The sequence below is a fragment of the Triplophysa rosa genome, linkage group LG13, assembly GCF_024868665.1.
Source record: "Triplophysa rosa linkage group LG13, Trosa_1v2, whole genome shotgun sequence".
NCBI lineage: Eukaryota > Metazoa > Chordata > Actinopteri > Cypriniformes > Nemacheilidae > Triplophysa > Triplophysa rosa.
Window position 1 is genome coordinate 10,098,333 of NC_079902.1, and position 25,757 is coordinate 10,124,089.

The 25,757-nt window shown below is 39.6% G+C and overlaps 2 protein-coding genes across 5 annotated transcripts in view; both read left to right on the plus strand.

Moving 5' to 3' along the window:
• stag2b (STAG2 cohesin complex component b) overlaps positions 1-24,584 on the plus strand; it is a 33,189-nt gene extending 8,605 nt beyond the window's left edge. For 3 of the 4 annotated variants that reach the window (XM_057348867.1, XM_057348865.1, XM_057348866.1), the window contains exons 2-33: positions 5,869-5,991; positions 6,087-6,165; positions 6,295-6,438; positions 6,609-6,705; positions 6,946-7,022; positions 7,167-7,371; positions 7,480-7,631; positions 12,577-12,650; positions 12,737-12,860; positions 12,967-13,065; positions 13,612-13,691; positions 13,788-13,895; positions 14,200-14,311; positions 16,657-16,774; positions 16,906-17,009; positions 17,085-17,177; positions 17,273-17,362; positions 17,480-17,683; positions 18,012-18,082; positions 18,162-18,249; positions 18,503-18,583; positions 18,690-18,782; positions 18,862-19,036; positions 19,798-19,937; positions 20,062-20,163; positions 20,496-20,644; positions 20,736-20,864; positions 21,036-21,241; positions 21,343-21,574; positions 21,662-21,775; positions 22,021-22,147; positions 22,299-24,584. In XM_057348867.1, coding sequence (XP_057204850.1) covers positions 5,948-5,991; positions 6,087-6,165; positions 6,295-6,438; positions 6,609-6,705; positions 6,946-7,022; positions 7,167-7,371; positions 7,480-7,631; positions 12,577-12,650; positions 12,737-12,860; positions 12,967-13,065; positions 13,612-13,691; positions 13,788-13,895; positions 14,200-14,311; positions 16,657-16,774; positions 16,906-17,009; positions 17,085-17,177; positions 17,273-17,362; positions 17,480-17,683; positions 18,012-18,082; positions 18,162-18,249; positions 18,503-18,583; positions 18,690-18,782; positions 18,862-19,036; positions 19,798-19,937; positions 20,062-20,163; positions 20,496-20,644; positions 20,736-20,864; positions 21,036-21,241; positions 21,343-21,574; positions 21,662-21,775; positions 22,021-22,147; positions 22,299-22,421 — 3,834 coding nt within the window. In that variant the 5' untranslated portion in view covers positions 5,869-5,947 and the 3' untranslated portion in view covers positions 22,422-24,584. The remainder of the gene's footprint in view (positions 1-5,868; positions 5,992-6,086; positions 6,166-6,294; positions 6,439-6,608; positions 6,706-6,945; positions 7,023-7,166; positions 7,372-7,479; positions 7,632-12,576; positions 12,651-12,736; positions 12,861-12,966; positions 13,066-13,611; positions 13,692-13,787; positions 13,896-14,199; positions 14,312-16,656; positions 16,775-16,905; positions 17,010-17,084; positions 17,178-17,272; positions 17,363-17,479; positions 17,684-18,011; positions 18,083-18,161; positions 18,250-18,502; positions 18,584-18,689; positions 18,783-18,861; positions 19,037-19,797; positions 19,938-20,061; positions 20,164-20,495; positions 20,645-20,735; positions 20,865-21,035; positions 21,242-21,342; positions 21,575-21,661; positions 21,776-22,020; positions 22,148-22,298) is intronic. The other variant, XM_057348868.1, reaches the window with a different exon arrangement.
• A 491-nt stretch (positions 24,585-25,075) lies between these two features.
• hmmr (hyaluronan-mediated motility receptor (RHAMM)) overlaps positions 25,076-25,757 on the plus strand; it is a 16,616-nt gene continuing 15,934 nt past the window's right edge. Inside the window, exon 1 of the mRNA XM_057349566.1 lies at positions 25,076-25,244. Coding sequence (XP_057205549.1) covers positions 25,199-25,244 — 46 coding nt within the window. The 5' untranslated portion in view covers positions 25,076-25,198. The remainder of the gene's footprint in view (positions 25,245-25,757) is intronic.

Sequence of the window (25,757 nt, forward strand, 5' to 3'; positions counted from 1 at the left end):
GTGAATGACTCGCTTGTGATTAGTGCAGGAAAGAGCGAGTAGAGAGCTTGTGCACTCCCTCTGTCTGTGTGTTTGACTCTGTGTTTTGCAAAGAGGGCAATAAAGGAGGATTGAGAAGAGTGACAGGTAGATTTAACGATACGCTCAGATCACGATTCGATACATATCTCGATGCTGAGTTCACGATACGATACACATCTCGTTATTTTGAACAAAATAAAAAAATGAAACTGAAATTCAAATAACATTTATTTTCAAAATATTAACAATTTCAGTAACTTATTTTGTTGCACATAAAACTTAATAAAGAATTTTAACATTTTAAACACTATTGGCTTGTGTCTCTTTGAAGCTGGGCTGTCTTTGCTTGAGACAGTAATGAATGAGAAAAATCTTTCAAAAAGACATATTACATAAACTGTATTACATTTCTTCAATCATGCAGATCACATACTTGTTTTTTAGCATGTCATTCGATCTTTTAATATACAGTACAGTACTCACTTCATCGCTTCTCTGATCGGAACAGCGCTGGTTTCTTTTGGCTTAATTTATGTTGCATATCATGTTAGCTGATAAATTAACATTGACATTTAAAAACGTTTGTGCTGCCTTTGTAATGAGTTTCGGGGTGACTCGCCAGCAGTTACTCTTCAAGTTTGCTGTGTTTTAACGGCGATTGTGAAGGAAAATATGACGCTTTGTAAACCACTTGGAGACACAGATTGTGTCTTGTGCTTCTCTCTCTACCGCATATGTGAGATAAGCACACGTGATGCGCTGACGCAGAGTAGGTAGCGTCTTGACCGCTGAACGAATAGAATTAAACATATTGTAAAATATCCCCATCTCTCTACGATGCACATCGTAACATTTTTGCATCGCGAAGTATCGTAATACGAAGTATCGTTACATCCCTAGTTATATTTGTGTCAGATGCGATATGCCAGACCCAACAATGCAGAAGAGCTGAAGGCCACTATCAGAGCAACCTGGCCTCTCATAACACCTGAGCAGTGCCACAGACTGATCGACTCCATGCCACGCCGCATTGCTGCAGTAATTCAGGCAAAATGAGCCCCAACTAAGTATTGAGTGCTGTACATGCTCATACTTTTCATGTTCATACTTTTCAGTTGGCCAAGATTTCTAAAAATCCTTTCTTTGTATTGGTTTTAAGTAATATTCTAATTTTCTGAGATACTGAATTTGCGATTTTCATTAGTTGTCAGTTATAATCATCAAATTAAAAGAAATAAACATTTGAAATATATCAGTCTGTGTGTAATGAATGAATATAATATACAAGTTTCACTTTTTGAATGGAATTAGTGAAATAAATCAACTTTTTGATGATATTCTAATTATATGACCAGCACCTGTATATGACATGATTTCAAAAAAAAAATCAATAGTATAGGTTAGGGATGCACTGATACCAGTATCGGTATCGACCCGATACCAAGCTCATGTACTCGTACTAGTAATGACACACCGATACCAAAGGCCGATACCTCACGTGACATACATAAGCTGTGTCCCAATTCAGGGGCGTGCAACCTTTAACGTCGCGGACTTAAAAATGAGGACTTGGTTTTCAAAGCACGCAGCCTCAAAAGTCCAAGAAGTGAACTGAAATGAGACGGTCTAGCCTCGCGGAGGATTTCCTAATTGCGTGATTTGCGTCACCTGCTGCTCCTGTTGCGTGGTGCCAGCAGGACACAATTCAATTCAATTCAATTTTATTTATATAGCGCTTTTCACAATGTGCATTGTTCCAAAGCAGCTTTACAGGAGCAAATAAGAAAAACACAGAAAGGTAAAACACAGCACAGTGCATGGTGTTTATAGACCAAGCAAGATCATTATAATAAATAATATCTAATAAATAAATGAATAAATAAATGCAGTGTCCCGGTGAGCAAGCCAACACTGCACTGCTCTGCTGTGGCGAGGAACCCAAACTCCAATGATGACACAGCAGAGACGTTTCTGACTTTTTTAAACAAAATTATATTTTATTTTCGAGAATATGTAGATTAAAACAGCCCAACAGTATATTAAATTAACCAACCTTACAAATTCAAAAAACACAGTAATGCACCAATAATGTTAATTAACAACATCATATATAATATTAAAACTCTGAAATTGACCGTTTTTGTGAATTACATACTTTAATTTAACTAAAGTTTTGATAGATTATTAAAAATTTTCAAGCCGTTACAGGCGTGCAATGAATCTCGGGATAGCCAAAGCTGTGAAGGATACATTTGTTGTATCGGAAATAAGGTCGCATTTTGGGGCTGCTTTTGAAGCAACCTTTGAATCGGGACAGCCTTACCAGCCTTCAGTCGCGCTGCTTTGACGCAATTGGTCTTAAAATGCAGCCTTCAAAGCACGCAGCCCCCGAATTGGGACACAGCCATAGAGCCCTATGATTTCCGCAATGCGGAAAACGCGGATGGAATCGAGGAATCCAGGCATTTCCTAACAAGAAATTAGCGCTGAACAGCTAACGTAACAGTTAACGAAATATTCAGATACTGTTTAAATATGTATTCTGCTTGTTTTACGTTACCGTGTGTGAAAGAGTGGTGCGGTTGCGTGTACTGAACGCATTGTGCTTGTGGAGCTTTCAGCACCAGCGTTTCACTGCACGAGGACACAAACACATAAACAAACACCATTTGCGGCGATCCGTCAAAATAAAAGTCCGGTTAACTTAGGGAGTTTCCACACATAAGGGTTTGTTTCGGAACCTGGTGCGTTTTCTCTCTTGGTTCGATTCGTTTAGGCATATGTGAATACGGCAATCGCGCGAGGATCCGCCCCAAAACAATAGCTCGACCCGATTGCAAACGAACTCTGGAGCGGTTCAGTAGATGTGTGAAAGCCATCCGACCCAACGGACCAACGAACCAGACTGTATCACAATGTATGATGGGTAATTATGTAACGTTGCGTGACGCAAAAGGGATTGTTTTGCTAATGGCTCCCTGTAACAATGTTCAAAGTAAGGAAGGAATGAGGCGGGAACCGGCGAACGTTAAACCAAACTTTTAATAAAATAAACAAACAACAAAATGAAAGTAAAGTGCTGACAGCTCCCTCACAGTCGACTGCCGGTCACACAAACACAATAAAACATAACATAAAATCCAGGCCTGGTTCTCTCTCGTCCTTCTCCTCCTTTTATGCTTCGTGAGCTCCGCCGTGAGATACGTGAGACAACGTGCAGCTGACGCTCATTATCACTCGCGTTACCGGCCGGAAAATAAACAGATGCACTCTGACCAATCGAAGGAGAGTTTACTCGCACGTGACTTTTATTAACAAAGTTTGGTCCGTTTGGAAATATTGCCTTGTGAATGCGAACCAAACTAAAATAAATTTCAATATTGTAGCGATTTAACCCCCGGTTTCGGAACAAAGCAATCGATAAACAGGTGTGAAAACGCCCTTAAATGCTCTTTGCGGCGTCCCGTCAAAATAAAAGTCCGGTTGACTTGAACAAGTTATAATACACTCAATTTTTTTGACAAATTTACAATTTTACCACACCACCCCCCTTAAATTTTTTATAATTTTATCACAGGGTATGTTGTTTACTTTAGTAAACTGAAGTAAATGTGCTAGTTAAATTGTGCTACTTATACTAAAAAATTGAACTTGATTAAAAAAATAGTACTTACGTTTAAGTAGACCTAAAAACAAAAGAAAATGTACCAGTAAGATACTGGTTTATTAACTTTATTGTACATTATACAGGCATCGGTTATCGATATCGGCGAGTACCAGAAAATAAATATCGGTACTCATACTCGGTCTTTAAAAAATGGTATCGGTGCATCCCTAGTAGAGGTATCACTATCGATACACTATCGGAAAAAAAAATGTTGCGATAGTTACATGTATCGATATTTTTGCACAGCCCTATAAAAAAGTGTGCGACCAAATTGTAAATTGGTGCGACCAACTGAGAAAGTGGGCCGCACCATTGCGACCAGTGGGAAAAATGAGTCTAGAGCCCAGACCGTTGTTGTTCCAGCATGCACTTACAGGGCTCCAGACTGCGACTAAATGGTCAGGTTTTGTGACCAGTTTTTGAGACAGCGCGAGTGTATTTTTACAAGTACTCACGCATGTGCAACCTGACAATTTGGCTTTTTTTCTAGTTGTTATATCTCATGTGAAAAGACGAGTAGATAGCAAGCCCACCAGTGTAGGCCTATGTGTGTGAGAAGGGGAGAGTTCGGAGCTGCGCACCGTGCACGGCTGGGTGACTGATGTTACTCGCTGTTGTCGCGTCGGTCACAGCTCATCATTGACTAGTTTACAGACACAATGTGAGTGCATTACTATGATTCGCTGTTTGCTGTGACAGATTTTTTGAGCCTGAGGAGGATGAATGATTTGATATTTGAGACGTTTAAAACAAAACGAACCGCAGAGGAGTTCAGAATTACGCTATTTATCTGTTGATTACATGAGACAGCACTGAATCATTTCCAATCCGTTCACAGCATGAACGACAGGCGAATGCTCTTGTTAAGTTTACGTGAAGTTATCTTTACATTGTGTTGTGAACAAGATGAAAAGTGTCCTCAATACACAATAAAATCATCATAAGAACGCATTAAGATGAGCCCTTTCATTTTGCTTTAACACTATAAACAATCAAATATATAATTTTTTATACAAAATGACATGCACGGTCTCTGTTGGTTCAAACGAATTGAGTACTAATTTGGTCTGGTGTATTCAGAGTTTAACAGTCTCTTTACTTAGCACTTAAAGCTTCTTTGTTGGCTCTGCCTTTTTTTTAATGATGAGCAGAACCAAACCACTGTCACCTGCAGTTAAATGCATAGACGGGTAGTATTTTAAAACACATTTACACATATTTACATTTCTGTACAAATGTAAACGCATTTAAAACTGTTCCAAGGAATTCTGCTGATTTTTCCAAAACTTTAGCACAGAATTAACAAAAAAGTCTGCAGATTCTGTACGACCCTGTTATTGATGTCATATCCCTCTGAAATGAAAATAAAACTGCACATTGTAATTTCTGTGAGTTAAATCTATTAATTATCAAAGTATTTGTCAATAATTGCAATGCAGGCTGATTTAAGGTGTGCCCCTACATTTTCTGCTTGCGCTCCTAAAAATTTCAGTCAGGGGTTACAGCGCTCCTAGTAAAAACAGTTAGTCTGGAGCCCTGATTTATAAATGTAATATTTCTACTTTGTTTTAGCAGACAGTTAAAAGTGCAAAGTGCAATTTTCAGAAAACATGATGCTCCTGTGGGAAAGCGGGTTTGAGATCTTCCCGTATTAAACTTTTTACAAGCTTTTTTGAACTTGACTAGACCATCTTTTTTGCGGTTGTTTTAAAAAAATATTTTCTTTTATATCTAATACGGTTTAATTCTATACTTGGAGATATGTGCAGAGATCATTTGCACTGGAAAAGGTGCAGCAGCCTGCGGCTTCTCTCTGGCTCCTCACACTGACCGTGTCTCTCTCTCAGTCACTGGGTCATGACTGCAGTTGTAGAGTCATACTGCCCCTTAGTGGTCACCAAACCCTACTTGTCTTGCCTACCTGTACTGATGGACACTATATGTGTTTACTGTTGTAAACAAAGCAGCAGATTGTAATTAGTGTTATGAGTGTTCAAGTTGAGCATATTTACAAAAACTGCTAAACCAAAATATAGATTATGCTAGTAATATAGTTTCTGTATAATATTCATAGTTTTGTTGTTGGTATTTATTATATTTGTATGTTACACATTTCGTTGGTTTTATGTATTAAATGTTGTGTTATTGAATATTGGATTATTTGTTTGTATGTGTTCTAGGTGTATGAGAGACTGTTGTCTTGTGTTTATGAAGACAAAGCCCTTGACAAGTTGAAGTGCACCAGAAGATGTTAAAGAAATGATAGCCGCACCGGAATTACAAACAGAGTATCATTACCCTCAGTAAGTTTCCTAAAACGTATAAACGCCATATACAGAACCCTTCCTCTCTTTAGGGGTTACAGAAACTGTTGACATCGATTTGTGTGTGTTAACAGGGACACTGACACACGATTCTCATCAGACACCGACTTTGATGATCCTGATGTTCGAAATGCTGTTACTGGAAAAGGAAAGGTATGAGTAGACTGATATCATTTCTCATCATTAAACTGATCCATTTGATGCTATTACATCAGAAATTTCTGATGTCATCCGTTTCCCTATTATTGACCTGCGATGTTTACCCATTTACTGTGACTTCAGGCGAAGAAAGGTAAAAAGGGCCCTGGAGAGAAGGGCAAAGGAGTGGGGAAAGGAGCCGGACGCATGAACGGACACCACCAGGAGAACGGCATGGAAAATGTCATGCTTTTCGAAGTGGTCAGGCTGGGGAAGAGTGCCATGCAGGTCAGTGCTCGCCGGCTCTCTCGCTGCTCTGGCATTCACGTCTTAAATTCTCTCGTGTGGGTTTGTGATTTCTGGAGGGATTCGAGTTTTGGCAGGGAAGTGTGTAGACAGATGTCCCGCTGTGTACTCTAGCAGATTTTGACCCTTTATTTTCTGCTGTCTTTTTGCAGTCGGTCGTTGATGACTGGATCGAGTCCTATAAACACGACAGAGATGTCGCACTCCTCGACTTGATCAATTTCTTCATCCAGTGCTCTGGCTGCAAAGGTTTGAATGTCATTTCTCTTGGGATCTGGTTCGAGCACATAAATACAAAATCAAATAGGAAGGCTATAAACAAGAATGAGATGAAAGTACTGCAGTCTTTTGCTAAAAGGAACATTCAAGGAAAAAAAGCATGATATCTTTGTTTTAGTTTGCTTTTATATAGAACAGAAAGAACAAAGTATAACATTTTGCTCTTATAATTTTATTAGTTTAAAGTCTTATTCTTGGGTATTTTTGTAGGTGTTGTCTCTGGTGAGATGTTTCGTAATATGCAGAACTCCGAGATCATCAGGAAGATGACAGAAGAGTTTGATGAGGTAAAACATCAGTCAACCCAGGAATGTTTTTGCATGTGTAGAACTTTGTATGACTGTTTGAATTCTTTTAAAGGCCTTCGATGTACACCAAATATTTAATTGGATAAATCCTATAGCGTGAGAATGCTTTTGATGTTATTGCAGGACAGCGGAGATTACCCGCTCACTATGGCCGGCCCGCAGTGGAAGAAGTTCAAGACTAGTTTCTGCGAGTTCATCGGCGTGCTGGTGCGACAGTGTCAGTACAGCATCATCTATGACGAGTACATGATGGACACGGTCATCTCGTTGCTCACCGGTCTCTCTGATTCTCAAGTCCGAGCCTTCAGACACACCAGCACACTGGCAGGTCAGAACTAGTGTCCTCTAATTGTATTTCTAGTTTCTACTACACTGAAAATCGCCATATTGGTTAGTATAAGTGTCTAGTTTTGAAAGTCTGATGGGTTTTTTGTAGCCATGAAGCTGATGACGGCCCTCGTGAATGTAGCACTGAACCTCAGCATCAACATGGACAACACTCAGCGGCAGTACGAGACTGAGAGGAACAAGATGATTGGCAAGAGGGCCAACGACAGGCTGGAGCTTCTGCTACAGAAACGCAAGGACGTGAGTGTTTTCTTACAGTCACTATTGTCCTACAGCTTACTCTTGTGTTTCTTGCCATTAAAGCCGATAGAGGCAGAGTTAAGTGAAAGGTTCAGAGCAGCCGGGATTTGTTGCACACTTCCTTGCAGATTCTCATGTCCGTTTGCGTGTGGCTGCCAGGTCACTGCAGTGTTTGCTGCTTTCATGCCAAACAGCTACGCCCTTGTTGGCCAGAAGCCACAAAACACACAGGCAACCAAACACTCAGCACATTAATCTGAATTTAAGCATTTTACTACTAGCTGACTGTAAATAGATGAAGTCATTTAGAAAAAGGTCATGTTGAATGAAGTGTTTTGTGGGCTATCAGGTCAGTCACAGTTGTGAATGGCCGCGAGTATCAAAGCTGTGTTTAGTTGGCACTGTAAATGAAATGGGTTATGTAATAACAGGCCCTGCTGTGCTGCCATCTGTGTGTGTAGTAACGTCTTGATACAATTGGATTAAGCCGTGTGGACATACACACACGTTACTTGAGGTTTTTGTGGGATAAATGCAAGTTATGCTGTATTGACAGCAACTATGACATACTTTTTCCCCTTGATTTCATCTTGTCCTTCAGTTTTACAGACTAAAACGAACTCTGACTCATAAATCGACTTGCATTTAGGGCTGTGTATTGGCAAGTGCCTCCCGATAGGATACATATCACGATAGATGGGTCACTATACAATATATTGGTATGTATTTCGATACGATACACATTTGCGATATATTGCAATACTTTAAATAGAAAATGTAAAAAGTAGAACTAGAAATACAACATGCTGTGCACCACCGGGGGTTTTCTGTAAGGATAAGTGTAAAAACATCTCTTACCTCTGCAGAGTGGCCATGATGTGTGATGCATGGACCTTTAGATCAGAGGTTTGGGTTCTCAAACTGTGGATTGCGCCCCTCTAGTGGGTAGCACAGGGGAATAAGGTGGCTCACGCATGTCACTTGGCTGTTGTGGTGCATTACAGTTAAAACACTGAACATGGGCAGTATAAAACCCCTACTTCATCCGTGCTGTAAATGTGCTGGTGTCACATCTGTGAAAGCACAATACATGTCATTGTTACTTTTCTTAATAAACTTTTTGTCTAATGCACTGCAGTAGCCAAGTGACTTGTGTCATGACTTGTGAAGCTTACAAACAGCATTATTTTATATAACTCATTACTCCATGACTTATTTTGAAAACCAAAGCACACCCACACATCAGCTCTGAGAGCTCCAAGCGTTCTTATATTTTTCGCCATGCTCGCTTCCACTTACTTTTGGCCGTATGTATATGACATGATTTAAAAAAAAATTATCGATAGTAGAGGTATCACTATCAATACACTATTGAAAAAAAAATTTTGCTATAGTTACATGTATCGATATTTTTGCACAGCCCTACTTGCATTGCAAGTCCCCATAGATTTCTATTTTAAAGGGCTCTTGGAAGTGACATCATCACGTCGTGTTTGGGTTTGGACTAGTGTGGGCACTTGATATCTGTTTTTCTTCTACTCTATCATGTCACATTACTGTATTCAAATGCAACTGAATGCCACCAGCAGTCATTTTAACTGTTGCCCTTTCTCATAAATGGGTTGCTGTATTACGCCCATTTCACACCGCACGCGTAAGCAGCGCATCGCCGTCCTTGTCAACAGACATGTTAAGAATGGATTTATAAGTATATCTTAAATGTTATGCTTATATTGCATATGAATGAGGGGGAAACGATCACATTACGCTGTCAATGTACTGTTTAAACTCCACTGTCATCTAAACCTTCTGAAAAAGCAGATAAAACTACATAGACATCATGTTATACGCTTATTTTGCGTATATCGCATCACAAGTCAATCACTCTCTCCTATGGTGAGTAAACCCTTTAGTGACTTGAATCGTATCTTTCAAAGCATGATGGCGTTTTATTTATAACTTGTACTATGTGGATCTAAAAGAGCATGAAAAGTTGTCAACACTCTACATAAAAGAAGGTTTTTGATGAAGTTCTGGAAGATATGTTGCTCATTGATGTATTTAAAATAACATAATGCGAAATTGCATTGTTGTACGTGGTACCCAGGCAGCAAGGTGAGCGTTGTACACGCTGCCGGTGTGAAAAGACAAAGGACACACAGTGCCAATGCTCTCTCTACGCGCTGCTAACGCGTGCGGTGTGAAACGGGTGCAGTGGTGGAAAGAGTACTGGAAATTTGTACTTAAGTACAAGAACTGTTACATTGCTGAAATTGTACTCAATTACAAGTAAAAGTACTGGAAAAAGGTAATTGAGTAAAAGTAAAAATTACTCTTCTCAAAAACTACTCAGAGTACTAGTTACTCGTTACTTTTTAGGCGGTGCCATGAATTATGAATAATTATTAATAATCAAATTTGGAGATTTATATAGAAAATAGCTACTTTTGAAGGTGCCATGAATTAAAACAACAATTTTAAGCTTTTGTTATATAAGAGGGAATCGTATTCACGCGAACATCCTTTAAGTGTCAGAACTGAAAACGCTGTTGTTACTGAGATTACAACTGTTATTGACACCAGGCCCAGCGAACGCCAGGTTCTGGAATGCACCTATCTCATTGATAGGTTGAACACCGCCTCCACAAAAAGAATATCAACGACTACTTCTCTAGCCCCGCCCACTGGTTCGCACATAACAACTGAAGTATCACAAGTGGCGCGGAACCAGATAGAGCAAGCAAGCAATAAACAAACATGCCGTTAAAGATAGCTAAATATTGTGCCATCCCTGGTGGGCAAGAACACAGCATAACCTTCCTTCGGATTCCGATATTAGGAATGCGTGGTTAAAGTTTATTTTTAAAGACGTTCCAGCTCACGTGGGAAAAACATGGGAGTGTTTGATCGTTTAATTTCTCTGAGGATTCCTTCGTGAACAAGGCACAGATCGACTCTGGATTTGCGGATAGACTAAAATTAAAAAGCAGTGCTGTGCCGTCAATATTGAATCCAATAGGAATGGCGCAGCAATCTATGTGAGTAAAACATTTTTGTACTATGCGTCACTATTGCTTTGTTAGAGATCGCTTGATATGCCCACGGGATTAAGTTAGTATTACCTGTGGACCTGTAACGGTAGTCATTTGTATTAATTGTAGAGGTTGTCTGTGATCTTAATCCCTTGCGAATCGGGATCTCTGTGATTTTGCGGGCTCATATATCATTTTTCAAGGTTTTATCCACCTTTGCGAATAACGGAGGCTGTGTTGAAGTGTTTTGGTATTATTTCGGGTGCTGGGTCATATCCATAAGTTACCGGGAGTCTCCCGTTTGTTTATTTATCATGGAAACTTTCGTAACATTTGAGACCCGCGATCGCGGTGATCTTCTGTCCGGTTCGCGATAATGGGTCTCATTAAACGCAATACAACTATAGGCTATACAAACTATACGCAAAGCCTTGCCATCACATCCGGGAAATAAGTCAGTAAATTTGAGTAAAATCATCCCGTGCGAATGCGTAACATGAAATACTGATGCGCGGAGGTAATTTATAAATCACACGAGGTCCCCAGATAATGCTAATCTCGTGCGAATGGTGCTAATGTGTATCCTAACGTTATGTCTCTAACCAAATTCACAGAAGGCTCCAACTAAGTTTACTAGGCAAACTGCTATCCAATCATAGCAGTGGGCGTTTACTTCCAAGTTTTCATGGTGGAACGCCCACTCAAACTGATCGTTTGTAGAGCTGGCCTCAAAACCCGGGAAGAAAATAGCCTATTACTTATTGATTTTGATGATTTTGAATGTAAAAACCACGCGAATGTCATTAGTAGACCTCATACTACAGTATAAAACAATAAACAAGCCCAGTTCATCACACCTTTAACAAAACACATATTTACCTTACTGATAAAGCCTATATCTGGGTACAGACAAAATAACCATTCAGTGTGTTGTTCTGTCTATAGTATACTGTCTGTCTATCATGAGCTCAATGGTTAAAATCATTTATGCAATTCCAACACTGTTCAATCATGTGTACTAGGCCCCACAATTCAGAAATGAATAAATAAGAGCCCAAAATACTTCATGCAAAAAATGCTAAACTTTTGTAACCTAAATTGCATTGGATTAGCATTAACAGTCATAGCTGTCTCGATCAATTACTCAACCTCAATCCATCCAAGATGTATGTGACATTATTTCTTAGGTAGAACAATAAAGATTTTTACCTGGAGTTGTGGTCCATGGTTTTTCATAAAATGCAAGTCCACAGGTTCATGTCTTTAAAAGTTCAAAATACAGATAGAGGCAACATAAAAGTAATCCCTGCGGCTTCTTTCGATGTATTAATGACGTTTTATTTAAGCGAATCGATCGATCTGTTCAAGAAATTGAACGTTATTTACAACATTATAACGTAATGCACAGTTTGCGAAACTGCTTCGCATGCGTTCCAATCGCATATGTTCCCTACTCACTTAGAAGGGCAGAGCACTTGATGTAGAGACTTTGGAGAGAGATGGACAATTTTACCTCATGATAAAGCCGTTTGGATGACACTTGGTGAACGGAGAGATATAGGAACTCAATATTTCTCCATATCTCGGACGAGCCTTCGTATTGTGTCCCTTTCCCGCAGTGACTTCCAAGCGCGCAAAACCGCCGTTTGATACGCGCCCTGCCTGCCGCACACGTTCGTGTCTTGAAACCTGTGTGACGCACGTTTTCAATGCTCGATTTGAGTGGACGGGGTCACGTGACGGGACTGATTATTCTCCTTAGCCAATCACATGAAAATTAAACATATAAAGTAGCGACGACAATGTGAGGAAAATACTACAGAATGGGTGGGTGTGAACAACCCTTGACTGGCAGTGTGAGGTTGTGCTCTGCCTTCCCTTCAGTATCGTTTACTTGTTTTTTTTTCTTCTAGTTACAAGAAAACCAGGATGAAATTGAAAACATGATGAACGCCATTTTCAAGGGTGTCTTTGTTCATCGATATCGGTAGGTTACTTTTTAATTAAATCTCTGATACATTCCAGTAAGATAAACCTGGGTGGATTCATCCGTTGCTCTGTGTTTTTTCTCAGTGATGCGATTGCAGAGATCCGGGCAATCTGCATAGAGGAGATCGGCGTGTGGATGAAAATGTACAGCGATGCTTTTCTTAATGACAGCTATCTTAAATATGTGGGCTGGACCATGCATGACAAGGTGAGTGATCGGTTATTTTCTTTGTAAAAAGTTGTCTGTTTTAATCACAACACATTACTGAACTGGATCATAATTCTTTGTTTCTCTCTTCATTTTTCCATCTTAGCAAGGTGAGGTGCGTCTCAAGTGTCTCACGGCACTGCAGGGTCTGTATTATAACCGCGAGCTCAATGCCAAGCTGGAGCTCTTCACCAGCCGTTTCAAGGTGAGAGAACCATCTGGAGCTACTTCTCATCCAAAATACAGAAATAACTAGCTGGAATTAGTGTTATTGTTTTTAGCTCAATTTAAAGGGGTCATATTGTGCAAATACGTGTTTTTCTGTGTCTTTGGCGTGTTATAAGTTGCTCATGCATGTATTAGACACGTAAAGTTGCAAAAATTAAAGTGTCGGAACAAAAGATGCATTCTATCTAAAAGCGAATGCTCACCCAGACCTGCCTGAAACGCCTCGTGTAACCACACCCCCACAAATCTACGTCAGTTGGTGGTATGATTTGACTAAGACCGCCCAAATGTGTACGCAAGTAAGGTGGGCGTACCTGTCAGTACAATTGCTTTAGAACCTGATGTTCCAAATATGGTAAGAGGCGGTACATTTCCATCACACGCTTGCAGTATTCGACCAATCACTACTCACTGGTTAACTGGCCAATCATAGCACACCTTTTAGCCGTGTCACACAGTATGACCCCTTTAAAAGCCTCAAATTTAATATCTGTATTAAATACCGGAGTTTTTCTTTCTTCAGGACCGCATTGTATCCATGACACTAGACAAGGAGTATGACGTCGCAGTGCAAGCAATAAAACTGCTCACGCTGGTGTTACAGTACGTATCAAATCCACCCTTAACATTCCTCTTTTCTAGAGACACCACAGACTGTATGACTCTGTGCTCATATGCGGTTGTCGGTCTGTTTTACAGTAGCAGTGATGAAGTTCTGACTGCAGAAGACTGTGAGAGCGTCTATCATCTAGTGTACTCAGCCCACCGACCTGTTGCCGTGGCAGCAGGAGAGTTTCTCTTTAAGAAGTGAGTCGCATAGTTCTGGCTTCATGGTTTGTTTCCTATAAAGTTGGAAATGAAGCCTGGCAGAGAAAAAAGAAAGTTAGAAAAGTGAACAAAGGACAAACAGGGACAGAGTACTACCTAATAGGGCATAACCTGCATTGAACCCAGAATGTTCTTTTAAATCATGTGTCTGACCTAAAATGCAAGGCAAAATATGATCAAATGATCCACTGTAGCCATACATTGAGAAGTTGAGCCATTAGATTTAATGTAAGATTAAAGCTAACTCGCTCAAATAGCTGTTAATCTTTAACTTTGTTGACAGACTTTTCAGCCATCGAGACCCAGAGGATGACAGCATGCCCAAAAGACGAGGCCGACAGAGCATAAATGCCAATCTCATCAAAACCGCTGTCTTTTTCTTCCTGGAGAGTGAGGTGAGCCAACATCAATGTGAAAGTGAAGTGAAAGTGACCTATTAGTCAGATATGGTGACCCATACCCGAAATGTGACCTCTGCTTTTAACCCATCCAGAGAGTAGTGAACACACGTACACCCGGAGCAGTGGGCAGCTATCACTGCAGCGCCCGGGGAGCAAGTAGGGTTAAGGTGCCTTGCTCAAGGGCACCTCAGTCGTTACCCGCTGGCCCTGAGGATTGAACCGGCAACCTTCTGGTCACGAGTCCGACTCTCTAACCATTAGGCTACACAGTGTAGCAGTATTCATTATAAATTATTTATCCGTGCTCATATAATTATTATTTTTTTAATTAATTTTTATTTAATAATCTTTAATCAAAATTAACCTCCTCCCCCCTCCAAACGACCTCTCTTCACTTCTGGTCACGAGGAATGGCAAACTGGATTACAAATCTGACTCCATTTTGTTGGCAACACACAACTTTTAACGATCCCATCAGTACTCGATGAACGAAATCAAGTCCCGCCCTACATTTTTTCTCATTTCAGAAGTCGTTTCACTCGGATATATACATCCCTATACTGAAGAAAAAACAATCGCTATTTCCGGTTCATGCCGACTTTGAAACTGTGCTCAGTTTTGGTTAGGGGTGTGACGAGACTCGAGATGAGATTTTTTTTCTTTTTTTAAAAATCCTCAGTGATGAAATATAAGAAAAATTGTCTTTTATTCACCTTAAATACACAAAATGAAAATAAATTTAAGCATTTTAAAATGAACTTGTACTTTATGAAACAAATGAATCTTCTATTTTAATTAATTATATTATGCAGTAATAAACGGTATATAAACACTGCAAAATGTTTTGTCAGAAACTTAATTGACAGGCAAGTAATTGCACAAAAATTATGCTTTCTGTATTCTTAACAGGCGCAGCTTTTAGTAAAGCGCCGTGGTTGTTTTCTCTATATGCTAAAATCACATTTTTAATCATAAAACCACAAACACCAAGCATGTTATACACTTAAATTGGGTGTGTAAGGGGAAAGCGATCATATCACACTGTCAATCCTCCTTCCTCCACTGACTGAACCCTCATTTTTCATTATAGCCAGAGAGAAACAGTTAAAACTACATAAACGCATTGTTATATCCTTATATTGCACACATGTAAGAAAAAGACGATCTGTTTTTGAATAGGTTTGCATGTGAATGCTTTTAAAGTCAGCATGAGACGGAAGTATTGATTGTCTTTTTTTCCATGTCATGACGTATACCCGAGTGAAACGACTTTGAAATGAGAAAAAATGTAGGGCGGGACTTGACAACTGATTGGATCGTTAAAAGGTGAAAGATTTGAACGCCAGCTTGCAATCTGTCAGTCATTGCAGCCCCGCCCTCGCGCCATTCCTCGTGACCAGAAGTGAAGAGAGGTCGTTTCTTGAGGGGAAGGAGGTTAACGTTTTTGATTAAAGATTACAAGTACAAATAATTAAAAAAAAATAATGGTGTGCACGGATAAATTATTTAAAATAAATACTTCACCACTGTGTAAAACGATTAGAATGATCATTTTTAATTTCATGCCGACTTTAAAATAACGTAATGTGAACTTGCAATTGCTATACTTGTGGTACAGCCAGCTGCCGTTCAGCCACGCGAATGCCTCTCCCAATGCGCTGCTCACACCGGGAACCGCCGTAAACACTAGTGTTTATGCCCGAGGCACTGAAAAAGATGCGAGAGACGCGCAAGAACGTTGAAACCCGTCTGTCTAGCATGTGTTTACTGCAGCACCGCGGGATGGAAAGTCACGTTTTCTATGAATGGCCGGTCCGGTCACTGTAGCTCACAGCACGCACATACTTTGTGCAGTTATTAGCATGTTCTGTACAGTAATGAAAACAGGTCGCACCACAACAAAACATGCACTCGCCCAAATACTCCCAGGTTAAATTTAGGGAGAGTATGCGAAATGATTGCTATTTTGATCCCTGCACTCCATCAAGCCAATAGCGTGAGGATATCGTGTTCTTGCAGGACCAGTCGGACAAATGGTGTTTTCAAAGCGTGTTTGCTCTTACTTATGTGCACCAACACTAGGGGTGTGACATGACAACATGATTTGTTAGTTTGCAAGTCATCTGGGAATATGGGCGGGGCATTGATATTGCGGCTCCACCTCACATGACTCCAAATGATGTCAGCTGTGCAATATGTTAGCGGCCATATCTCAGACAATTTGGTTTAATTTTTCTACAGTGGAAGTAAATGGGGACGTATTGTTCGTATTTTTTATAGTCTCTGGAATATGTTTGTAATTTGTCACACATTTAGAAGGAATATGCTTTGATCCTCAGCTTCACGAGCATGCTGCCTACCTAGTAGACAGCATGTGGGACTGTGCAGCAGAGATCCTGAAAGACTGGGAGTGCATGATCAGTCTACTTCTGGATGAGCCACTTCCTGGAGAGGAAGGTCTGAACACATCACAAATTTCTGTTAAAATATGTAGCAAAACTTAATGTCAGAGACACACAGATGTTAGATTTGTTTTACTTTGCACCAGAGGGAATGAGTGGTTATTTATCTGCGTGTGTGTTTTCCAGCTCTGACAGACAGACAGGAGACGGCTCTCATAGAGATCATGCTGTGTACCATCCGTCAGGCCGCAGAGTGTCATCCTCCTGTGGGCAGAGGCACGGGCAAGAGAGTAAGACCTCACACCCCACACAGACACACACACTGTGATGACACCGTTCCCAATTATCACTGGATCTCATTTCAGGTTCTCACAGCAAAGGAGAAGAAATCTCAGCTTGATGACCGGACGAGAATGACAGAGATTTTTTCCACAGCACTGCCAGCTTTACTCGCAAAGGTTAAACACTGAACCCTTCTAAAAGTTAAGGCGTGAAATTAGATTAGGTTTGTCATACAGTATCGTTAACGGTTATTCAACTTTATTTTCGACAGTACTGTGTCGACGCAGAGAAATTGACTAACCTGCTCCAGCTGCCGCAGTTCTTTGATCTTGAAATCTATACCACAGGCCGTTTGGAAAAGGTCCGTACCATCACTCGTTTGAATACATCTGGTTCACGTACGGTGAATGAAAACTGATTATGTGCAATAGATCGATTGAGTAGCATGTGAAAGAAAGCCTGTTGTTTACTCTGGCAGCACCTGGATGCATTGTTACGACAAATCCGAGAGATTGTGGAGAAGCACACGGACACAGATGTCCTTGAGGCCTGCTCCAAAACCTACCACGCGCTCTGCAACGAGGAGTTCACCATCTTCAACCGGGTGGATATCGCCCGCAGCCAGCTCTTGGATGAGTTAGTGGACAAGTTTAACAGGCTTCTGGAGGATTTCTTGCAGGAGGTGAGAATAGTGGGTGGAGCTAATTGAGGCTGTTTGATGTTGGCATAGGAACAACAGAGAATATTTGCTCTCTCTACCTCACTGTTATGCTGCATTGTCTGGTTTGCCTAGCTGTCCGACAACAACTATTATCTTAGATGATCAATTACGTTTATTTTCTTTAACATATTTGAGTTTGATTTTTTTTGCTGTCCATGAGTAAATGCGATCATGCCATAATATGTAGTATTGCATATATCTCTGTACATTGATATTGAATTTGACTACATTTGCTTCATGGTTTCACAATATAAAACAGTGGTCTCGTGTGCATCTTCTGTCCTTACAGGGTGAAGATCCAGATGAAGATGATGCTTACCAAGTTCTGTCTACACTGAAGAGGATCACTGCTTTCCACAAGTAAGAGCTTCAATCTAACCTTTCTCTAGACCATAAAGGTCATGTGCAAATAATGATGTCCTGCTGTTTTTTGTTGCAGTGCTCATGACCTCTCCAACTGGGACCTCTTCACCAGCAACTACAGGTTACTGAACACTGGGATTGAAAATGGTGACATGCCTGAGCAGGTATTTGTTATAAGCCATCATATGCTGCATGTGTATATGAAAGAAAAATTCTTAAAGGGGAAGCGTGCCGTATTTATTTGAGTGACCTCATGGATTTTAATATGACAAAATAGATCAGATAGAGGTGGGACTATCTGTGTGTCCAAACAATGGATAATGGTTATTGCGATTTTGTTTGGGTTCTGCTAGTTGTATAGAAATGGGTCCTTTTATGTTTGCTGGTTAACATTACATTCTTTCTTCTTTGTTTCAGATTGTCATTCACGCTCTGCAATGCACACATTATGTCATCCTCTGGCACTTAGCCAAGGTCTCTGAAGGCACTTCTAAAAAGGTAGCTTCCTTATTTTTGTTTACCTTCTGCTTTCATTTGTATGCATTCCTGTTGGTCTTATTTGCTGTGGTTTGTTGAATGTCAATATTGCGTTTATTCTCTATAGGAGGATATGGTGACTCTGAGGAAGCAAATGAGGGCATTTTGTCTCATGTGCCAGCGTTACCTAACAAGCGTCAACACCGCCGTCAAAGAGCAGGTCTGTATCGTATAGATCTCCCTCACAGCGAACAATCTTTCTAGAAACACGCTGTACCTGACTGTGTGCTCTCCCGCAGGCCTTCACCATCCTATGTGACCTGCTGCTGATCTTTAGCCATCAGATCATCTCAGGGGGCAGGGAAGCTCTGGAGCCCCTAATACACACACCTGAGGCATCCTTGCAGTCTGAGCTTCTCAGTTTCATTCTGGACCACGTGTTCATTGACCAGGATGACGACAACAACAGCACAGGTGGTCTATCATTGCTAATCACTTTTAGCTGGAGCTAACAAGCTTTGTCGAATGGATTTACATTTAGTGGCCCTGGCTGTTGGATGTCAAATGGTCACGCAAAGAAAATGGGCTTGAGATGCGTTTAATTGATTTAAAGGGATTAAAGCCTCCAGCATTATATAATCGTGTTATTTGCTGAGTTTTAGTTAAAATAGATTGAGAGGTTTTAAATATGGGATAGACCTGTTGCATCTTCCCTCATGTGCTGTCAAGAAGCAGTGTTCCTAAGTGACCACTAGAGGGCAAACGTGACCTTTCAGTGCAAGGCAGTAATAAGAACTTTTTTTAACAAAAATAAAAACTTAAAAAAAACTAAACTAAAACACATTTCCATAAAGTAAATTATAAACTGAAAATACATAATTTCTGATAAACAGCATATTAACAAATCCAAAACCTTTCTAATAATGGTAAAGATAGCACAAGACATGCATGAGAAAAGTAGATGTTGTAATGATGACGGTTTAACTTTGTGAGATGTTATAAATATATCAAGTCCTTTTAGCAGTTGTAAAATATTAAAATAAATATAACATTAAACCTAATACAAGAAAACAATATAAACAGAATCTGTGAGTCAACACATGAAAACTTTATTAACATTTTAAACCGTATTAAACTGTAACTCTTATTCAGGGTACTTGTACTAATATTGTTGAGCTGCATTTTTATATGCAGTCTTGTTGTTTTATTAATTTATATTTTTCATTTTTGAGCAGATGGGCAGCAGGATGATGAAGCAGGAAAAATCGAAGCTTTGCACAAGAGGCGAAACCTGCTGGCAGCATACTGCAAACTTATTATTTACAACGTAGTTGAGATGAACACTGGTGCAGATATATTTAAGCAATACATGAGGGTGAGTCTCTTCATTCTTGAACTGTTCTTGTAGCTTTTTAAATTCATACACATGCACAGATGTCTCTAAAACAATTCTTTCTTTCTTTCTTTCTTTCTTTCTTTCTTTCTTTCTTTCTTTCTAGTATTACAATGACTATGGTGACATCATCAAGGAAACCATGAGTAAGACAAGACAGATCGACAAAATCCAGTGTGCAAAGACTCTCATTCTCAGCTTACAGCAGGTCAGTCTCTGATGATGAAACACATTACACACTTCTAAAGTCTTTTCACACAAATGAACAATAAGGGCTGCAGAAGAGATGTTTACTTCTAACACCAACTCTGTACCACAAAACAGCACGTTTTATTTTTATGTCCACATTTTATGTGTTTACAGAAAACAAAATTAATATCCATCTTAAAATAATATAAGAAATTTAGTAGTTTTTTCAGCTATAATGTCATTCCATGACCGTTATAAATTATTGCAAATGCCAGCACAACCTTAAGTCGGCTCTGTTTCTGTTATTTTGCATGAGTGGATTGTAAACGTTTCTTCCTCTGCTGTGTGTAGCTATTCAATGAAATGATGTCAGATCTTGGTCCCAGCTTTGACCGGTCATCCTCGTCTTTCTGTGGCATTAAAGAGCTCGCTCGCCGTTTCTCTCTGACCTTCGGCCTGGATCAGCTAAAGACCAGAGAGGCCATCGCCATGTTACATAAGTGAGCCTCTATACACTGACAAAATAAAAACAACAGATTTTCTAGGATTTTACACAGTGTGGTCATTTAACCCATTGCTCTGTGTTTTAAGGGATGGTATTGAGTTTGCCTTCAAAGAGCCGAATCCTCAAGGCGACGGATATCCTCCACTTCACCTGGCCTTTTTGGATATTCTCAGCGAGTTCTCATCCAAACTTATGCGGCAGGACAAGCGGACTGTGTAAGCAATCGTTGACAATATTGACAATATAACCTTATAGCATCCAGTATGTTTTATTATATAATGTGTATGGTGAATACAATTTTAATACCAATGAGTTTGGTTATATTCAGAGTGCATGTAAATCAGATTGATGTAATGTTGGTTTTCTCTCTTCCTCTGTGTGTGAAGGCACATGTATTTGGAGCGCTTCATGACGTTTCAGATGGCCCTGCAGAGGGAAGACTGCTGGCTGCCGCTCATCTCCTACAGGAACTCGCTGCAGGCAGGTGGAGATGATGACACCATGTCTGTAATCAGTGGCATCAGCAGTCGAGGATCCTCCGTCAGGAGCAAAAAGGCTAAACCTGCCACCGCTAAGAGAAAAATACCAGAAGGTAATACTGTGATTGACACATTAACCTTTAATATATTACATTCCCCTGATTGGTTACTCATTGATAAGGTGTGTTGTTCTATTCTTTCTGTCCCGGCACAGAGGAGAGCAGCAGCAGCAGCAGTGATTTGTGGATGAACCGGGAGCAGAGCATGCCGACGCCTGTCATGATGCCATCACCCCACCTCACGTCCACCGTCATGAGAGAGCCCAAACGCCTGCGTCCCGAGGAGAGCTACATGGGCGTGTACACCATGACCCCCGATCAGCAACAGCAGCACGCGCACCCTCCCACTCTACAGCCACAACACCATCAAACAACCATGGACTACAAGTAAGCCGATTATTACTTCAGTGAGCTAGTGAGATTGCGGTTTGGTGAGGAACGTCTAGTGAGGTTTGCTGTTATTGTGTTGTATAGCACACAGGTCACTTGGATGCTTGCACAGAGACAGCAGCAAGAGGAGGTGGCCAGACAGCATCAGGAGAGAGTCATGAACTACGCTAAATTAAGGACCAACCTTCAGCATGCCATGTAAGAGACATCCCAGTCGAAATGTACCCTTTGGCTAGATTTCAGCTTTTTTTATTGGATTGTAGAGTAAAACGTTTCTTTGTAAACATGATCTTCCATTGATGCATTTATTTGTGATGTCACAGTATCAGAAGTTCAGAATGAGTTAAAAATCACTTTAAAAGAAAAATGAGGCATTTTACATACTGTACAACACTGCATTTTGTTATTGTTGTTTGTTAATTATATTGCTGTCATGCTTGCAGTCGACGAGGGACGGGCCTAATGGAGGATGATGAGGAACCTATTGTGGAAGATGTGATGATGTCATCGGAAGGCCGACTGGAGGATCTTAATGAAGGCATGGACTTTGACACCATGGATATTGATCTGGTAATTGTCGAATGTCTTCAATTGATAAATATTCATTGTTGGGTTTGTCAGTAGGCATTATGTCATTCTGTTGGTCTCTGGGATGTTGTTTCTGCCTAAAAAGAAATAAAATATATTTAATAGAACTTATATTCTATCTACTCTTTTGCAGCCCCCATCGAAGAACCGGCGAGAGCGATCAGAACTGAAGCCCGACTTTTTCGACCCCGCCTCCATCATGGACGAGTCTGTAAGAAGCACACATTTCCTGGGTTATGATGCTTTTCAGCGGTAATGGGGACTTGTTCACTCCACCTTTAAGGACGTGAAAGGGAGACCACCACTAGATGGCACTAGCAGGAGTGATTTCAGAATTTCAGATTTAAGAATTGCCCTTGTGCTAACAAAAGAGAGGGAAAGCATAATACTAATAATCTGGACCCATGATGAAATTGAAACGATTGTTTGGTAACCTTAAACACTGAACTGAATTTGAACATTTTCTCTTGTAGGTCCTGGGAGTGCCCATGTTTTAAGATTAAAATTGGAGGAGTGTGAAGAGAAGAGACATTTTGTGCGAATTCAGATCGATTCTCTAAAGAGAATTAAATTCAATGGAGCGATTGGCATCCAAATCGGCTTGTACCATTGACGCTTACTAAAACAGAAAGGAAAGCGGAGCAATTTAAAGTCTTTGCGATCATTGTGTGGGCTTTCCCTGATCGGTAGATACTGAACAGCATGGAATCTCGGACTGTCCTTAGCCATACATGAGTACATTATCGAAACAACTGTGAAATAATTATATGTATGGTTATACGTATCATTTTTTCACAGTTGAACGCCATTATGTTTGAAGAAACATATGTGAGATCTCTTAGAGTTGTGGTATTTCTTGAAATTTAGGGGTGAATGCATCTTTTTTAACTTAAATACAACTTTGTTATGTATAGCCCTTTTGTAATAGTGAGTAATCTGGTGTAAAGTAGTAATTTATAAGCAGGTTTTTGCTCATCATAGTGAGTATTGATATATATTTTATTCTTATCTAATATGTGAAATGGAGAAGAGCCTCCAGGTCTTTATATCTAGTATTTAGTTTCCTTTTTCTCCTCTCGTAAAAATCATGACATCCAATATAAAGGGTAAATCGAAAATCATACTGGGCCGTATTTATTACTGCCTTTGGTGCACGATTGGCGTAATTTTAGTGACATGATCAGTGATTGGAAAATGCTGAACCACCATTCAGTGGTCCTGTTGCTCGTGTTGCACCGACAAAATCATTTTTCGTGCCAACTGCCCTAGTAAATCAGATGCTCAGAAAGACTATAATTCTTCCACTTAGTCACAAGGCTTATCCAAAGAATAGATCTGCTCGCTTGTCCCTCTAAAATCTTAAGATCAAGATGAGGAAATCTCTCCAGTAGTGCCATTGTGTCGTCTCTGATAAAACCAGGAGTTAGTGTAGTATGTCTGGTGGAGATTTTCTTCCCCTGATTAGAGCTATGTAGACGTCTACATTTAAATCAAATTATATATAAATATATAAATTGGTGCTGATTTTATAACTGTGCTGTTTTTGTTTTTTAACTCCAAGCTCGAGTTAAAAGGTTTTGGAAATGTATAAGAACATGTCTAAACAAGAGTGTGTAGCCATGCAGCAAGTAAAGTTTTGAAATATTTTATATATTTTTTCTTTCTTTTCCTTTTTTGTGTGTATTGTTTGGATTTGTTTTGTTTTTTTAGTCGGTCTTAAGATGTTTTTAGGTTTTCACTTTTTTCCTTACTGTAAATTGGATTGTTTTACATTTATGGACTGAACTATTCCACTCAGCTCTAAGCTTTTTCCCAATATGAAATATTCAATATGTAACGTAACATCCTGTGAGATCTTTAATGTTACAGCATTGCATTCGGCAGCTTTAGAAAGCTTAACTAATACATTAATTTATATGACAGACATGTGCATTTTGTCTGGGGTATAATTTTAATCATTCCATGTCTTGGCCTTAAAACATTGTTTTATAAAGAAAAAATAGAAGGTGGTTGTCAAACAGAAATCTTCCATGTTTTAACTTTTATGTGAGGTACATTGGATTCCTTTTGTATGAGAAAAGGAAAAGTGTATTTCTGCAATGGCATGGGTGTACTTATTTAAAAGAAGGTGTGCAGACAGAGTTTTGGGGTTTTTGAAAGTAAATGCCCTCGGGGCAAAACTGTCTTCTGTTCCTCACCACTACATTAAAACTGCTGAATAGATTGTGTAAATATACATGCATTTAAACGTAAAGCTTAATTTTCTAGTGCTTTTTCTGTTAACATTTAAGCATATTATCACTTTCCCCTGTTCAGAGATATAAACTCATGCATAACCGTTTCCTGTCCTCTGTTATCCACTGTAATGTTTCTGATTTGTATCTGTCTGGAGACAGTGCGTTTTTGAATAAAAGTAAACAAATCATTTTCGTGTTTTGTGTTGTTTGTTTTCATGTGTTTTATATAATAAATCTTCTAGAATATTCAAGAATTACAATTAAAGGACCCTCCACTGTCATCCAAGTAAAATGAATTCTCTGGCTGTTTTAAAGAGAAACGGGTATTAATTTATTATAGACAATGCCGCTTTTTAGTGTTTCGTTATTATCTTACATTTAAAGTTGTTAAGTTGTATGTTTAAAGTGTGTCTTCAAATGCAATGGGTCATTGTGTATGATCAAAAATACTATGAAAATCAGATAAATGGATCTCCAAGTCAGTTGCATTGCATACCAGACAGTAAGCGAATGCTCCATGCCAGAGCCAATTACATTGCGTAACCAGATAGGACGTGTCCTACGTTCTCGCACATGATTGGTTTAAAGTTCTGTTCATCAAATTCTTTGCCATGTCATTGGACATGACAATTTTATCGCGGTGATTAGGCGGAGTTACAATTTCAAAATTTCAGCGGGTGTGAATGGCTTGTTGATGTCCGTGTTTTTTTAAGTTTCACCCGCGTATTTTAGAGTTTCTGTCATTTTAAAATAAATTTTGCGCATTCGGAAAGCTTTCGGTCTTTCGCTACCAACCATGTCTTTCTCTAGAGCGCCATTAAAAAGATTCAACGAGCATATTGGTAAGTATTGTAGGACCCGTAGGAAGCTCATTGAATACTGTTGAGTGAACTGTGTGCTCTTACACGCCGTTTCGTTACTGAAATGTGGTCATTAAAATAAGAATATTATTTTTAATATAACTTTCGAAAACGGCGTAACGTTATCTTGCTAAACTAACGTAAATTCATACAATCCTGATTCGTGTTGTCGTCAGACGTTTTCTTTGATTGGCAGCAGCGCACTGAATCCTTACTGACTAACATTATAAGATAGAAGTTTATTGATTTAATGCCTTACAAAATTGAAAGTTGAAGACATGTTTAAACATAATGGCAACTTTCTCAGGCAAATGTCTGTTTACAGAAACATTATTTACCAGTAAATGATTATTAGACGTTTATCCATCATTTATCACCAGTTTGTTCGTCAGTACTCCTCAGGTGATTTATCTGTAACGTTAGTTATTTCTCTTCAGGTCGTTTGAGAAATATAACTACAGATAAACGACTTTGAGGAGAAATATAACTACAGAT